The 17,411-nt window shown below is 48.1% G+C and overlaps 1 protein-coding gene across 4 annotated transcripts in view; it reads right to left on the reverse strand.

Moving 5' to 3' along the window:
* Positions 1–324: 324 nt before the first annotated feature.
* TMPRSS2 (transmembrane serine protease 2) overlaps positions 325–17,411 on the reverse strand; it is a 48,535-nt gene continuing 31,448 nt past the window's right edge. For all 4 annotated transcript variants that reach the window (XM_075912161.2, XM_025188399.3, XM_075912157.2 and 1 more), the window contains exons 9-14: positions 12,766–12,940; positions 8,999–9,174; positions 6,367–6,462; positions 3,456–3,598; positions 2,132–2,284; positions 325–1,770 (exon numbers count right to left, since the gene is read on the reverse strand). In XM_075912161.2, coding sequence (XP_075768276.1) covers positions 1,759–1,770; positions 2,132–2,284; positions 3,456–3,598; positions 6,367–6,462; positions 8,999–9,174; positions 12,766–12,940 — 755 coding nt within the window. In that variant the 3' untranslated portion in view covers positions 325–1,758. The remainder of the gene's footprint in view (positions 1,771–2,131; positions 2,285–3,455; positions 3,599–6,366; positions 6,463–8,998; positions 9,175–12,765; positions 12,941–17,411) is intronic.

The raw sequence follows: 17,411 nt of genomic DNA on the forward strand, positions 1-17,411 counted from the left end.
AGCTACTTCCCCTCAACCTTTACAATGATCAGTAGACTCACAGCTGGGGAGAAAGCTCAAGTATCACTAGATTTGTCCTTTTCATTGAAGTTATTTGGTGGGGTGGAGGTGGTACTTGGCACTTCTGAAAGTCAGGCCAAGTAACTTATTTAAAGGACTGCCAGGAATCTTGCTAAAAGGTTGATGGAAGCTCCATAGATGACCCATCAAGTGCATAAATCCAAGTATGCTTCATCTCTTAAGCTCCCCAGGTACTTTATAAACTTTCAATCAAAACAAAACAATTGAAGGACGTAGAACTAGGATAACAAATTACTGCAAGGAGAAATGATTTGTAAAAGATTTATTAGTTGTGCCACTCGTGTACAAGACAACTGCATTTGTTTTCTTTATATCACAAGAAGAAAAAATTGTGCTTAAAAAAAGTCATTGCCCTGAAGAGTCATTTTCTGAAGGAATGACTAATGGCCTTTTTCCCCCATTGAACATTCTAGCCTTTACAACTATTTTAAAAATTATTTACGTGGCACTGATACATAAGATTATGGCTCCAAAACTAAACTGGAGTTTTCACCAACAGACGCTTTGGTCATTCCACTCCATTAGAATTGAAGAGTAGGGAAAGAGACATACAAAGTATCATTACCATTGATCAATTTGTCAGAGCTATACCAATGTTTAATTTAATTTGTCTGCTAAAATAGCTAGAGGTTAGACATGTTCAGAGAACATTCTATGGAGTTAAACATCAAATTACTGTACTCTAAAACTGAGGTAGTAATGTGTTTAGATGGAAAGGGTTTAATTTTCTTAAATCTCTATTTTCAGCCTTCTCTACCTACGCTGTGATCACAGAATGACCACATGGAAGAGCACAGCAAAGCATTGTTCTTCGCATTTCAGAAGGGAATTTTCAGAGTCAAATAGCAACACCCACATCATAAACCTGAACATGCTGTTAATACACGGTGTCCTGCAACAAACCAGAAGAGCTTGTCAAGATAGGCTGCTGGGAACAGCAGTTATCATATTTCTCATGTATACTAGATGTAGGACCTAGGAAAGGCAACAGTGAAGAACAATGGCACATTTTCAATTACAAAGCTAAATGCCGATCCTGTTTATGTTGGGAGTAAATCCAAAGAGATCAGCCTGGCTGTTACTGCTCTTGCAAAGATCCTGAGGATTTTTAATTACCTGAATATATGCCATGACATTTCTCCTTGTCTCTAGTGTCCAATACATGAAACAGCTTCCCTTCAAGAAAAATGCCAAGACTGACATTCGCCATGTGTTTTCCTCTTTAAGTCACTAGCTAGGACCCCAGAGATTCATATTCACACCATGAGTTAGTTTAAAATTAAAGTATGCCAATAAGGCAAGTGTCAAAAAACCCTGCTTGTAATTGATAATTTCAGTTACAAGTGATAATTTCAGTTACAACTGTGATTATAGAAAATCCTATACATTTGGAAGCGACAAAATGAAAAGAACATGTCAGTTACCAGTTTAAGCAACTTTGTGCCACCAGTCACCATCATGAGAAAGGTGCGTGTTGTGAATCTTCTACTTCATTAAATAGATCAGTCACTGCAGCCAGCACAGAACTGAGTGTGCAAAACTTGACGACATTTCCAAGTAGTTTAAAAAATAATTAAGAACCTACAAATTCTTTTAAAAAGTACATAAACAAGAAAGCCATTGTTCCATTTAGGGCTGTTCTTGAAAGTGATTCAGCAAGAATAGCAGATACCATGATCATCTATTTGCCTGTTTAAAAAAAAAAAAAAATAGTAGTGAATATCAAATGGCTCAGTTTAAAAAGTGCTCTCAATTATTTGATATGATAAAGCCAATTAATGGCTCTCAAAATGTGATGGTACTTTTCATAATTTGAGTAATGAGGATTTGGAATAGTAAAATCAGGATTTCCTTTAACTCAAAGTACTTAAATCATGACTTGAGGACTTCAGTACATCAGCCAGTGGTTAGGAGTGGGTGGGTGAGGCTCTGTGGCCTGCAATGTGCAGGATGTCAGACTTTCCGGTCATGATGGTTTTTTCTGACCTTAAGTCTAAATTCAATACGTCTGAATGAAATACTGAAGAAAGAGCCTGAATATATATTGTACCTGCATATTTCTGTAAATCCAGTCAGTGAACACAGTCATATTTCCATAAACTCCAGGTTTTCTCAAACTGGCACAGCCAGATCCCCAGCTTGTGTCGCCAACTAGCCACCACACTGAGTTTTTCTCAGTTACTAATGGACCTCCACTGTCACCCTGGGCAAAGACACAAGCACACAAGCATGCTATTAGTGACCTAGCCCGTTGGAAAGAGCTGATAAATATAGATTAAAAATTGCAGCCAATTCTCAGAGCTAACAATAAAAATCCCACTAAGTATTGCTTCCCTACTGCATCTAAAACCAAACGTATTTTGCTGCAACGCCCTGTGGAAATCCATGTCCAAGGCATGCCCTTCTTTTTATAAGAAACAGAGATGTAGGGTCCAGAACCCCACCCCACTGCTCCCTGGCCCAGGACATATTTCAGGCCAGCAGCCTCAGCAGGACACAGCCAGTTATGCTGTGCACACTCCTGTGTCTCTGCCTCTGGAACCTGCCAGTATCACTAACAGGCTGCTAGCCTTGGCATGATCCCCATCGCACGTGTGCAAGAGCCTAAGCAGAAAGAGAAAAACTGCCTCCCAAGGGAAGTGGGGGCATCTCAGCCTTTGCAGAGGTCAGAGAATTGCAATGACCCATCCCATCGCTCTTGCACTGGGAGACCGAGCCTCTCACAGTCCATCTCTCCCTCCTCATTATTCTAGCCTGGCAGCAGGAGGCTTAGGTATTGAAGAAATTCTTATTTTATCAGTGATGTTTTGAAGACACAAGATTCTTGTCACATCCTTGCTTCCCTAATATGGTTGGGAAATGGGGCACAAGGTTAAAAGGGCACGCTCCTCAGTTTCACACACAAATGATCTAACAAGTGCTACCTCAGTCACAGTACTACAAGGTTAACTTACATGCCCCCAAAAAAACAAAAACGAAGAACAAACACATTGTCAGTTGTGTATTCAGGGTGAGAGAGGACTGGTTTCCCCTTTTCTCAAAAGCAAGAGAAAAGTGCTGCTAAATTTTCAAAAGGTCACTCATTTTCAGGGCTCCGTGAAATTGTTACAGATTTGCATGTGAAAATGAGGATCTAGCACTTTTCACAAATAGAGCAACAAGTGGATACTGGCATCAATGACTGAGGAACTGGGATGGGAGAATGCAACTAGCAGCTCTCTCTCGAAGTTCTCTCAGCATGATGAATATGGGAAGTCCGACTGCAGCTCCAAAGACAGTCACTTGTCTATTTAGATGGACCTGACATAGTCACTGGCAAGTGTTAAAATAATTTAAAAAAAGTCTTTAAGAGCTTAAATAAACAGTTTATTTACCTGGCAGGAATCCTTTCCTCCTTTCAGATATCCAGCACATATCATGGTAGGCAAAACTAAGCCATTATAGACTGTGGCAGAATTACATGTATTGTGGTCTATTAAAGGCACCATTACAGCATTCAAGACGTCTGAAGACTTACCTAAAGTTGAAACATACACGCACACATACAAAAATGAAGTTAGAACAGGCACATGCCCTAATGATGTTCCACCCTCCACCATGGTCTGAGAAATCTCTCCTTTTCCTACTCACTCACTGCAGCTTTACACATACCACTACAGCCCTGTCTTCTTGTCTCAAGGAGAGAAGGAGACAGAGGATATTCCTTCTAAAGAATATAAACACCACACCACTCTTATTCCCTCCGGGTATGTCTACACTACAAAGTTAATTTGAAATAACAGCCATTATTTCGAATTAACTTCAATAGCATCTACACATACAAACTGCGATTTCGAAATAAATTCGAAATAGTGGAGCCCTTATTTCGAATTTGGTAAACAACATTCTACAAGGAATAACACCAAATTCGAAATAGCTAATTCGAAATAAGTGCAGTGCAGACACTTATTTTGAATTAGGGGGCCTCCAGCCCTTCCCAGTTCCCCCTGGTGGGCACTCTGGGCACAACCAGGAGAACTCATCTGCTCCCCCCCAGCCCCGGAGCCCTTAAAGCGTCAAACTCTGGCCACATGCAAGAGCCAGGCCTGCCAGCAGCCACAGACCCTCAGCCAGTGGCCACATGATGGCAGCCAGTGGCAGCCAACTGTCCCCCGTCTAATCCCATAGCACCCAGGGGCCATAGACGGTGTGTGCCCTCATGGACTAGTGCGGAGATCATGGACCACATTGAGTTTTGGGGGGAGGCCCCCAATGTCCATGATCTCCGCACTAGGTGGAGGAATGCGGCTGTCTATGGTCGCATAGCAGCCACTATGGCCAGGAAAGGCCACAAGCACACCCAAGAGCAGGTGCGCCTGAAGGTGAAGGAGCTTCGGCAGGCGAACACCAGGGCCACCAGGGGCGGCACCGCAACAGGGGCTGACACCTGCCCCTGCTTCCCCGCCCTCGACCGAATCCTGGGTGGCAGGGCAGTCTGCGCCAGCCTGGGAGGCAGCGAGCTGGGACTGGAGGGCCCTGACCCGGGCACACCAGAGGGGCCACCACCAGCTGTCCCAGCACCAGGGTCGGCAGGGTCATCCAGGGAGGCCATACCAGGTAAGTGCCAGCACTGTCCCCTACCCGGGGGGAGGCGAAGACGGAGACCAGGGATGGCACACATGGGCTATGCCTCCCACGGATCACACAGTCACCTGTGCACGTGAGAGCATGTGCCATGCCACCCTTGGGCAGGTGGCTCCAGCTGCGTGACACCCAGGGGCCGTGGTCCAATAGGCACATGAGTGTGTGAAGAGACCTGACACACTCCTGACCCCAGGGCGGGACCCAGCAGGACGCTCTCCCTTCACATACACCCTCTACACAGAGGCAGGGGACATCTCCCCCCCGCCACCCCAGCCACACTACACACAGCACAGGGGCATGGGTGTGGTCTTGGGGCAGCTCCCAGTCCTGGGGAGAGCCAGACATCCTGACCATGGCCTCTGTGCAAGCACAGCGGCTCTGACGGTGCAGGGAACGGTTGCCCTCACGTCGTGGGGGGGCTGGGCATCATCCACTGTGTCCCCAGGGAGAACTGACCACTTCTCTTCTTTCTCTACAGTTGCACCAGCTGCTCGTCCCGGGCGCACCACCCAGCCCGGGACATGCTCCTGCACCCGCGGCCTCAGCAGGACCACCACCACGTGGCAGGAGTACCGGGACCAGCACCTGGGGGCCCTGCGAGCCCTGCACTGCACCATCCAGACCCTGCTGCAGAGCATGCTGCCCTGTGCCGGTCCTACGCCTGCTGCCCCCCCAACTACTGTTCCTCCTCCCACTATTGCCCCCCTCCCACCTCTTCCTCCTCAACCTCCACACCCTCCTTCCCATCCCCCCCGGGGACGCCGAGGCCCCCTCCTTCGCCGTGCTGGGTGGTGGCTGGCCTGGTGAGACCCCCAGCCCTGAGCTTCCCCTCCCCCTTCCTTGCTTCCCCCTTCTCCTAGTTTTCCCCCTCCCCACTCCCATCCTCTCCCGCCTCCTTCCCCCCCCCCCCCCCCCCCCCCCCCCCCCCCCCCCCCCCGCCTCTCCAGAGTTTCATTCTCCCTCCCCAGTTGCGGTAAATAAAGACAGTTTCTATTTTTGAAAATACGTGTCTCATTTGATATCAGGAAGGGGGGCCTAGGGAAGGGTAAGTGGAAGGATGAGAGGGAGGAATGAGGCACAAGGCCCCAGTGGGGCAGACTGGGGAGGCTTCTCAGGGTGAAGCTCTCCCACAGGGTCCCCTGGATCCTAACAGCCCCTCAATGGCGCTCCCAGATGGCAGCCTGCAGACAGCGCAGCCAGGCTGCTGGCAATGTGTCCATGAGACGCAGCAGAGTCCCCGGGGGGCAGGACTGGTTCCATGTTGCAGAATGCCGTGATGTCCCGAGTGAGGGCAAGCAGAGCACAGTTCTCTTTCCAATTGCCTGCTGTGGCAGAGTCAGTCGCTCTCCTGAGACCCTGACCACTGTTCTGACCACTGTCCCACACTTTGAGGGCTGCAGCAGGGCCCTCACCTGCAAAGTTTTTGTCCTTGGGCCTTCCCGGCCCTTAGCATAAAGGATGTTGTATGGGGCTGAAGCCCTGGGCCATTCACAGCTGCCCAGAAAGCCCTCTTTCCCCCCCAAGTCCTTTAACCTGGTCTGTCACACTACCTAACCCATGAATACCCACAGTCTGCTGGTGACGATGAGCATTTTTTAGTTTAGTACAAACTAAGAACAAAACTGGAAGAGCGTCCCAGTATGAGACAATCAGAAGTCTCACCCCCTTGCTGTACTGCTCCCCATCCAGATATCCAGCACTCTTGATTAGATTGGAACAACATTCCAGGGTTGGGCAAACAAACTGGTCCGACAGTATCTGTGAAGTAAGAATATAGTGATCAGCAAGTCTAAGTGAGAGAACATAAACAAAAAAGCCAATTTAATTAGGGAGTCTCCCACACAGGAGACCCACACTACATTGAATACAAGGGACTGCTGGTACACAGTAGCTCTTTTAAATAAAAAGGCTTCTCCCCTGTCCCTTTAGCTTCCTAACAGCTATGCAAACGTTGGGGTCACAAAGGCTGCCAGCCTGAGATCGCTGAAGACCTCTATATTCACAAGTATTTGAGACTGGGGAGGAGGAGGAGTGTAGGCTTCCACGTTTCTCAGCCTGCACCTAAGGTTTCAGCCTCTGGGGATTCCGAGGGAGAGGAGTTCCCTCTCCATCACTCAAGGAACTGTTATTTAACTAACAAGTTGGTGCCAGGGAGGCAAAGGGGGGAAAATTGCCCAGGAGCCTGGGCAATTTAAAAGGGCCCAGTAACCAGCAGCTGCTGCCAGCAGTGCAGCTAGGCTAAAGCAAGCTTCCTACCTCACACCACGCTGATCTGAGAAGCGGTGGGCCACAGCCCCAGCAGGAGGTGTTGCTGTGCACTTCCCCCATTTTGAGCACCAACTCGGCAGCTCCCATTGGCCAGCTGCAGGGGGTGATGCCTGCAGGCAGAGGCCTGTGGCAGAGACACACACACCCTCATCCCCAGTCTAGGAGAGCTGTCACAGGGGTGTGCTGATCTGTTTTAGGAGCTGCCCAAAGTAAGCCCCACCCTTTTCATCCTCCCTGCCCTAGCCCAGAGCCTGCACTCAAACTCCCTCTCACAACCTCACCCCCTCCCATACCCAAACTCCCTCCCACAGCCTGCAACCACACTCTAACCTCCTGTCCCAGCCTGGTGAAAGAGATGGGGGGGGGGAATGAACAATGGAAGGAGGGTGGATGAAAGGAGTGGGAATAGGCAAGGCTCTTGGGTTTGCAAGATGTGACTGTTGACAACCCTACCAGGTGGGCATGTGCAAGCCCTGGCTATGACGGAGGAGAACTCCCAGTAGCACAGTAAGCAGCTCATGGGGACCCAGCCAGCAGAGACACCATTGCTCAAATATCAGACAGACTGTAGCCATATGGGCACAGCTCCTGTGAGCATGGGAGCCCACTGTTCTGCCCCGAGGCCTGGCATTACTGTTGGCGAGCCTAGTTAGTGCTGACTGTTTTGACGTAGTTGGGTTTTTGTTTGTTGTTTTTGGTGGGGGGGGGAGGTAGAGGGAGCAAGACATGGAGGTGAGACACTGATTCACTGGGACACAGGCTGAGGGCAAACATTGGTCAAGAATGCTTAATTCACATGAGCATTGTGTACTTTCCACGCAAAGTCCCATAGAAATTAGCATGCTGCTTCTTCCAGGGATTGCAAATCAGTTGTGTACCACATGTCTACTCAACCGTAATGTATTTGTTAAGCAAAACTTTGTCTGCACTCTAGCATGTAGGACTCATGCTATTCTTAGTGAAAGACACACTTGCCTATCATTAGCCAGAATTTTCTTCATGCTTTTCCTGTCATTTTTCCAAGTGCTGTGCACTGTTTTTCTTCATGGCATCTTAACTGAAAAGTCTTAGGACTTCAAATAATTTGAAAAGTCTCATGAATGCCTTCCAGTTTGGGGCAATGGAGTCGAGAGCATCCTCTCTGACATGTGGGTTACACAGGCATCTCTCTCTGGGTTTGCACTATCCACAGTCTTCCAGTTTTCACCTAGTTTGAAATGAAGCTCAGTGGCCAAGAAGAGCCAACCTCAGTTTTGCACACTCTTGCAGGGATCTGAAATTGTTTTGTTTCTTTCAGTAACCTGTTTTAGGTGGTCTTGATCCCCAGTGCACCATTCAGGGCAAGGTACAGAAGTTTGTAACAGAGCCTGGGAGTTCTGTACCTCCAAATGGACTATGATTTTAAGTGAATTTCATTATCAAGTGCTTTGTAGGTGTCTGCTATTTTGATGGACAGGACACTATGAGTTCTAGCTAGACTGAAAATCCCTGACAAATGGACAATGTTGGGTACGCACACTGAAGTTAGTGTCTTTCCCTATGCACTTCCTCTTTTCATAAAAAGATCTCTCATCATATTAGATACTTAAGTCCCATTTGCTGCAGCATACCCCTTGCACATACCGGCTCTCTAGAAGGCCACTTTGATTAGTTAATAAAATGACCAGGTCATCAACACATAGCAAGGATTTCATTTCTCATTCATTAAGAATCCTAGGGTCCAGCAGAGTTGGCAGGTTATTTAAGCACTGATGGCTGATAAAACATAAGTTTAATTGGGTGCAAATTTATTAGAGTTTCTATTTTGTAGCTGCTTAGCATTCAGTCCTGGCTCACTGACCATGTGTTATTAAAGTATCTTTCCATGCTTTGTCTTTTTCTCTCATTTTCTAAGTGTCCCAAAAGTAAGCCCTTCCTCTTTGATGGCTGACAACAATTAATAACTAAATAAATGAATGAAAGGAGGTGGGCAATTTTTGCAGCTGATTTTTTTTTTGGTGATAGCACCCAAACACAGAATACATACCAGTAAACCTCAGCGGTGTCTGTAACTTCATCAGGGCAATGTCATTGTCTTTAGAATCTGAATTATAATTTGGGTGGGAAATTATTTTCGTCACTTTGTATCCGCTTCTGTAGCGTGTTTCTGATTGTGTCAGAATCCCAGCATACACAGTCCAATAGTATGGAGAAGAAAGCTGTCTAGAGAGTAAAATAAGATTATTTGCTTCTGTGTTAACCCAAAGTCCCATCTACTCTCTCTTGCAACAATCAAATGATTTCAGATCTCCCTGACTTTTATCCACAATCAGTGGCGCTGGAACTACTTTACACATTTTCACCCCTCACTGCCCCAGGCTGAGGAGCTCCAGGCAGAGGCCAAGAGCAGAGTCCTAAGCTGTTGGAGGGTCCCAGCAATAGTGGAGCCTCCAGGGCTGATGGCCTAGACCCAGGAGCCAGTGAACTGCAGAGCTGTCAGGGACAAAGCGCAGCGAAGCCAGCAGGGCCGTTGGGACACTGGAGGCCTGTTGGGACCCTGTAGGCTGCTAGGAAAATATTAGAGTCCAGGATCTCCATGGCAGTATTCTCTGAAATGAATCCAGTTTCACATACAGGCCAGTTAGACAGGCCGAACTGCAGAGTCTCTGTGCGTAGATGAGACAGTGATGTTCAGAAGAGGAATTTGGGTTTAGCAGGAAGTGATGAACCTTTTGGGTAAGGTAGAGCTTATACAGAAAGGACAGGCTGTACCTAAACCAAAATGGAAGCAGACTGCTGGCAATTTAAATTAAAAAGGCTGTAGAGGAATGGTCTGCAGTGTAAGAAGTTGGGCCTGTTCGAAGAGATCTGTTTGGGGTTCTGGCTCAATACTTTCATCACAATGACTTAGATAATGACATTCACTTGTAAAGTTTGCGTAGGATACCAAGCTAGGAGGGGTTGAAAGTGCTTTGGAGGATAGAATTGTAATTCAAAATGATCGGGACAAACTGGAGAAATGATCCGAGGCAAATAGGATGAAATTTGACAAGCACAAATGCAGAGTATTGCCCTTAGGAAGGAACAATCAGTTGCACAGATACAAAATGGAAAGTGACTACTTAGGAAGGAGTACTGAGGACAGAGATCTAGGGTTCGAAGGGGAAGCTAAATAGGAGTTAACAGCATGACACTGTTGAGGGGGGAAAAAAAAGCAAACATTATTCAGGAATGTATTAGCAGGATGGTCTAGATGGTGCTTGGTCCTGCCATTAGTGCGAGGGTGTGGACTGGATGACCTCTCAAGGTTCCTTCAGTTCTACTATTCTGTGATTGCTGGAGATGTTGTGAAGGCAAAAGTAAACTGGGTTCAAAAAGGAATTAGGTACATTCATGGAGGCCAGGACAATCAATGGCTATTAAGCAAGATGGCCAGAGACAGAATGCCATGCTCGGACTGCTAAACGCTGGGACTGGACAACAGGGGGTGGATCATCCCCCTCAGTAAATTGCCCTGTTGTTCTATTCACTCCCTCTGAAGCATCTGGCACTGCCAGTGCTGAGAGAAACAACACTGAGCTAAATGGACCATTGGTCTGACCCAGTATGGCCCTTCCCATGTTCTCCTGTCAGATCCCCAAAACTCCTGCTCGGGTGCCACTGAAAACTGTATGTGCATCCATGCTGTCTCCTCAGTCCTGAGCTGCTTTGTCATCTCAGCACCTAGCTCACACTTAAGATACACTGGGATTCACAAACTAGGCATTCCCCACCTACCTCATCTTCAGAAACTGATATGCTCTGAGAGCACCTTAAAGCAGAATCACTGGATTGGGTTCACAAAAGCCAGCCAGAAGAGATGGTGGTCATTTACACCCAACAGCACAGTGGTTAGGGCACTCATCTGAGAGGTGGGAGACCTGGGTTCAAATCCTCTCTCAATATCCAGCAGAAGGAGGAACTGAACCCAGTCTCTGACATTCTGGGTGAATGCTCTAATGATGGGACACCTGACTATAAACCACCACCAGAGAGAGACTCCTAAACCAGGTCAGTCCTAACTCCCAGGAAAGGCACACAGTAGTGAGTCTCAGGTGGAGATACAGACTTTTCTCAGATCCAAAGTTAGACACTGACATCCCTCGGAGAGGTAGGGCTTAGCACCCACCCCTCTCCTTACCATTTTCTATTGGCTAACTCAGGCGGCTCCCTGCTCAGCTTGCTGCTTTTGTATGGATCTCATCCTTAGTGCATAATACTCCCCACGGTATTGCATAGGGAACCTGGGTACTGATGATTCCACTAGGGGCAACGTGCCTAGATTTAGGCATTGCAGTGCTGAACCTTAGTCCTCTGTGGCTCTCGCCCTCAGAACAAGATGGGAAAGGCAACAGAAAACTACTGATTTTTATAGCATGAATTTACAATATGGGCCCGGGCCATATTTAATATTTCTGGCAGAGATTCTAAGAGGTCTTAAGGGAAAGACTGTATGAACTGCACTGCTGACCCAGGCAAACAGCTTAAAAATTGCATCCATTTTCCATGGTGATGATACATTTAAATAAAAAAATTGTATTGAAAAGCAGAGGTAATTAGTATTTTGTATGGTCTTAACTGGAATTAGCTTTGTGCTTTCTGAAGTAGGTTTCTTCCCCCAAGCAATCAGCATAATTACGCAAAGCTCTCTGTATCCTCAAGTGTACCCTATATTATATAGCAGGGCTGGATACAATAGTGCCTGCAGGGCAGATACAGTCCATCTAACATTTCTGTCCAGCTGGCCATGACTCCTGATAACTGCAGCTCTCAAGCTACATTAGGGTCTTTAGTTGCCCTCTCACAATTTCCAGGCTGAAAAAAGTCCCACAGCGCAGTGGGGCCCACTGTGGAAACTGACCAACGGGAGCTGCTTGAGGTTGCAGGCACAACACCGAGGGCCACTGCCTCTCTCCCCCAAGAGGCTTGCAGAGATATGCCAACAGCAGCCAGCCGCTTCTGGGAGCAGTAAGGGGCCATGGCAGGCAGCCAGCCTGCCTAAGCCATGCTGCACCACTGACTGAGAGCGGTCTATGATAAGTACCACCCAGCCAGAGCCTACACCTTGCACTCCCTCCTGCACCCAAACTCCCTCCCATTAATTAATACAGGACAAATAGGAGGCCTGTGACAACTTACCAAAATTCATGAAGTGGCCCCCCACCAAGAAAATTATTGTCCACCCCTGCCATATAGGGATGTACAATTTAAAAAACAAACAAAAACAAACAAACAAACAAAAAAAGAGAGAGAGAGAAAGGAGCAGACCCCATCCATGACAGGAATGGAACAGATATTTCCCTTTGAAGGAAACAGCTAATTTCCAATTACCCTCTTACTAAATGATTTTCCTTTAATAGGATTTAAAATGGTGAGAAGTTAGAATACTATAGAATTGCAGTGTCCAACCAGTTCTGAAGCAGTCGTCACCTATAGTGGCTACTGCTACAGCAAACTAGCCACACTCAACCAGCCAAATCACCAGTATGGCTAGTGGCTAGCTGCTGGACACCACAGCCATAGAACATACATGCAGATCGTCTCTCCCTACCCCCACGTGCACATGCAATCGGTGCAAGATGTGTGTGGACAACGGGGGGAAAAATGATCAATTCCGTTTGAAATCCAGGAGTTCTCTCAGATTTAACTTTCCCTACAACCAAAAGTCAGTTTGTCCACCATCCCAAACATCTATACCCAACCATATGTTGTACAATATTAGAATTTCCTCGCTTTGGGGAATCAATTGACAGAAAGCAGTGACATGGGACTTACCCTTCCACACAGTGAGCTGCTGTCACTATCCATTCAGGGGTGATAATGGAGCCTCCACATACATGGGAGCCTTGGACTTGAAGGCTGATCTGCCACGGCCATTCCTTCAGTGCAGAAGCACTTCCACCCACAATTCTGCCACTGGGACTCACATTTTTACTGGACAGGCCACACTCTGAAAAATACACAAAAATGGGGTGTATGGAAGAGAGGCTGTGTGCAGCTCTTATAGTCTGAAAGTCTCAGGACAATGATAATTCAAAATTAAATTGGGATTTTCCCATTTTAAAAAGCCATCACCAATTAAAGAACAGGAACCCTGGAGGCTGAAGATTTTAAAAGAGGTTCATCAACACAAGTGCATCATGACCAGTGTTCCCTCTAACATTTTCTAGCCTTGGGCAGGTTGAAATTTTGGGCAACACTAATATTGAAATAGCGTCTAGATGTGCACCAATACAAACAAAAATACACACACACACACACACACACACACACAGTAAATTAGCGTATATAGCCTGCAGGTTGTACACGTTTTTACAAACCCTGTCCCCCCCCTCCCCCCCCGGTGGGTATACAAGTTTATTTTTACCCATTAGAATTGGGTCAGCTCCACTCTGCTGTGGGGAGGGACTGACGAGCTTCCAGTGCACCTGCGCTGTGCTCTCCATTCCCCCACCCGCAGGAGGGTGGGTTGAGTCTCGCTGCGGCTGTACGGAGCCTGGGCGTGAGTGCGACTCCCCTCCCGCAGGCCGGCCAGTTCGCCTGCGCTGCACTTTCCATTCCCCCCGGTATGTGTAATCACTGTGCATTAGCCTACAGAACTCATGGGTTATACACATCCATGGGTAATCCAAGTGGGTTTTTTTTTTTTTTTTTTTTTTAAACACAGCAAAGAAAACCACAGGTTATACAAGAGTGCGGGTTATATACGCTAAAACACGGTGTATATATTAGAGAGAGAGAGATAATAAGGATGTTAAAATGGTTAACCATTTTAACTCGGAGCTTGTTGCCCAGTCCTACTGCAGCAGTGAGGTCCCACTGCCCAGCTGCCAGCCCCTCTGTGGCTGGGGTTGCTCCGGCCTGGTGAGGCTGGCTGTCACCAGAGTTCACAGGCAAGGGCTGGTTAACTGTTAAATGTACCAATATGTCTCATGCTTACCAGTTAACAAACCTAATATATAAAGCCCCAGAACAAATGAATACATGGCTTCAGGATTTGTAGACAGATGCACGTTTCAAAGAGCTTGCAAATAAGGTTTCATCTCACAAAACAACTAGCATCACACCTAGTACTTGCTACTTCTGTCTCATAAAAGCCAGAATTCTACCACATAGCAAATATCTGGCCTTAATGCAATACAATATACCATGTATTTATTAACAACACAGGATTTTTAAAAAAATTATTAAGATCAGAGTCTGCAACACTCCAAAAAAGTCTGTTAAAAGAATCTTTTTCTTTCTTACCATATGCCACTAATACCTATGTAGACTTTATTTGAAATGTAATCATGCAAATGTCCTGGCACACACACCCCACACCCCATGGAGCCTGCTTTCCCCCACCAACCCAGCCAAAGAGGACTGCAGTGAGTCAGGGACATCCCAAACAAACTGCCCCCACCTTACTGCACAGATACCAGCACCCACCAACCTCCTTCCCCCACATCTACACCTGTGCTGTCTGCTCTCCCAGCCCATCTAGGGGCTAGGATAAAATCCTGCTTCTCAAACTAGCAGGCACCAGCAGTCTGTCCTGTTCTAACTCCCAACTAAAGCACAAACAAATTATTCATAACTCCCCCTCCCCGCCTCCACCTCACCCAATGTCAGCACCTACCCACCCTCTTTTTCCCCCATGGACCCCAATCAGTCAGACCCTTATCTCCCCCTTTCTAGGAGGCTTAAGTGCTGAGTTTCTGCCTCCCTCACCTCGCACATATGGTATCCTCCTAGGGTTACCAGATGGGTTTCAAAAAAATACCGGACACACGTGATCTCAGAATGGGGGGACGGACCAGCTGGGAGGGGAACAGGGCTGGCCAGGAGAGGGTCGGTGGGAGCAGGGCTGACCAGGGAGTGGAGAGGAGACCGGCCAGTGGGAAGCAGGGCTGGCCGAGAGGATCGGGGCTGGCAGGGGCAGATCAGGAGGAACCAGCTGGTGGGAAGCAGGGCTGGTTGGAGGGGGTCGGGGGACCAGGGCTGGCAGGAGAGATCGGGGGAACCAGCAGGCAGGGAGTAGGGATGATCAGGATGGGGTCAAGAGAAGCAGGGTTGGCTGGGGGAGATCAGGGGAAGGAACCAGCTAGCAGGAAGCAAGGCTGGCTGGAAAAGGGTCGTGGGGAGTGGGGAGTGGGGCTGGCTGGAGGGAACCGGCCTGCTGGGAGCAGGGCTGACCCGGGTGCACGCAGATCCCAGAGTGCTGCCCATCCCACACATGGTCCCGACGGGGCACACGGGCGAGTCCAGCCCCAGGGATTCCATCATGCCCCCACCCTCCTCCTCTCGACTGCATAGCTGCGTACTGTCTGACTGGCAGACACGCTCATGCTGCGTGAGCATGTCTATGAGCCAGGCAGTACGCAGCTACGTACCAATACTCCTGATAATAATAAAACTTATTTAAATTAGAAAATACCAGACATTGATATGTCCGATATTTTCTCAATTTGTTTCCTGGACAGAAAGCTCAAAAACCGGACTGTCTGGTTCAAAACCAGACACCTGACAACCCTCGATCCTCCAAACTCCCCTCCCCTCTGACACCCACCTTGGCCAATCACTCCCTCCCTCTTCCTCCTCCCCTAGCCACTTATTGTCTCCTTATCTCCCTTGTTATCTGCTCTGGGAGCTACTCAATTTCAAACACGGAGTAGCTCCAGTTAGCTGCTTGCTTAGCAAGAGGACGCCCCATCCACCACCAGTTGAACTCCCTGCCTGTGCAGGAGCTTTGAACTTCTGAATGGAACTCAGAAAACAGCTGTGTGGTCAGGCAGCTTATGGAACTTAGGTCATCACATTCTGGATGGGTCTCAGACTGAATTTGAGGACCTTTGGCTCTGAAAGCATATGCCAGTGGGTCTCAGGGGTACATCAAGTAGGTATTTGCTAGTTTTACAATAGAAAACATAAAAAGTGCTAGTGAAGTGAATGCATACTACAATTTCATACAGACAGTGACATATTTATACTGTTCTATGTATTGATACACTGAAATATAAGGGCACCCATTCCAATTGATTTTATAATTATATGGTAAAAATGAGAATAACCATTTTTTGTGTGTTTTGAGACTTCTGTATTTTTATATCTGATTTTGTAAGCAAGTAGATTTTAAGTGAACTGAAACTTGGGAGTAAGCAAGATAAAACAGACTCCTGAAAGGAATACAAGTACAGGCAGTCCCCGGGTTACGTGGATCCGACTTATGTCGGATCCGTACTTACAAAGGGGGCTTTTCTCGCCCCGGAGGACGTGGGCGGCGGGACCGCCCAGACGCGCCGCGGTCCTGCTGCCTACTTCCTCCGGGGCGAGAAAAGCTGCTCCGCGTCTCCCTGGGGGGGGGGGGGAAGAAGCCAGCAGACCAGGCAGACGCGGAGCAAAGCCGCGGAGGACGCGGGCGGCGGGACCACCCAGACGCGCCGCGATCCCACCGCCCGGGTCCTCCGTGGCTTTGCTCCACGTCTCCCTGGTCTGCTGGGGGGGGGAAGGGCGCGCAGCTAGTGCGCTCCCCGCCCCCCCCAGCAGACCTTCTCGCGGACGCCTGTGGTAGAGCAGCTGGTTGGTCCCACTGCGCCGCTCCTCAGCGCTACTGGACCAACCCGGCAGCACCCCAGCTGCTCTGCCCCAGGCATCCTGATTCAGCCACTGCTGGTCAGTTACAGCAGTGGCTGGTCAGTTACAGCAGCGGCTGAATCAGGACGCCTGGGGCAGAGCAGCTGGGGTGCTGCTGGGTTGGTCCAGTAGCGCTGAGGTGCGGTGCTGCGGGGACCTACCCGGCAGTGCCCCAGCTGCTATGTCCCAGGCATCCAGATTCAGCTGCTGTTGAAACTGATCAGCAGCTGATTCCAGGAAGCCCGGGGCAGAGCAACTCTGCCTCGGGTTTCCTGTAGTCAGCCGCTGGTCAGTTTCAGCAGCGACTAAATCTGGACGCCAGTTCCGACTTACGTACAAATTCAACTTAAGAACAAACTTACAGTCCCTATCTTGTACGTAACCCGGGGACTGCCTGTAGTCTGGAAAGATTAAGAGCCACTGGCATAAGCTTCTGCTGCCTAAGCTTCTGTGCCATTGCCAGTAGCAGAATCTTAACCTGCCTTACATGGTTCACCCACTAGAGGGGGACGTAGACTCACACTAGTATCTACATAGACGACATACATACATCTTTTCTACTCTTGGTGAGTTATTCAGTAGCTTTGTAAATTGTTTGTCAGGGTGTCTAAATTAGTCAGAATCAGCACTCTCACAAATGCATGAGTTCCAGATTCTATACTAAAGGCCCAGTTCTTGCTTACACTGCTCTTGCAGTGAGAACTTTTGTAGATAGCCTTTGGATGGGAAATGAAAGGGTGGTTCCTTTTAATCATCAGCATTTCAGGTGTAAGACAAGCAAACCCCCCTCCTTTTCCGCCCCCTCA

This window comes from Pelodiscus sinensis, chromosome 1, assembly GCF_052426305.1.
Source record: "Pelodiscus sinensis isolate ZL-2025 chromosome 1, ASM5242630v1, whole genome shotgun sequence".
Classification (NCBI taxonomy): Eukaryota; Metazoa; Chordata; order Testudines; family Trionychidae; genus Pelodiscus; species Pelodiscus sinensis.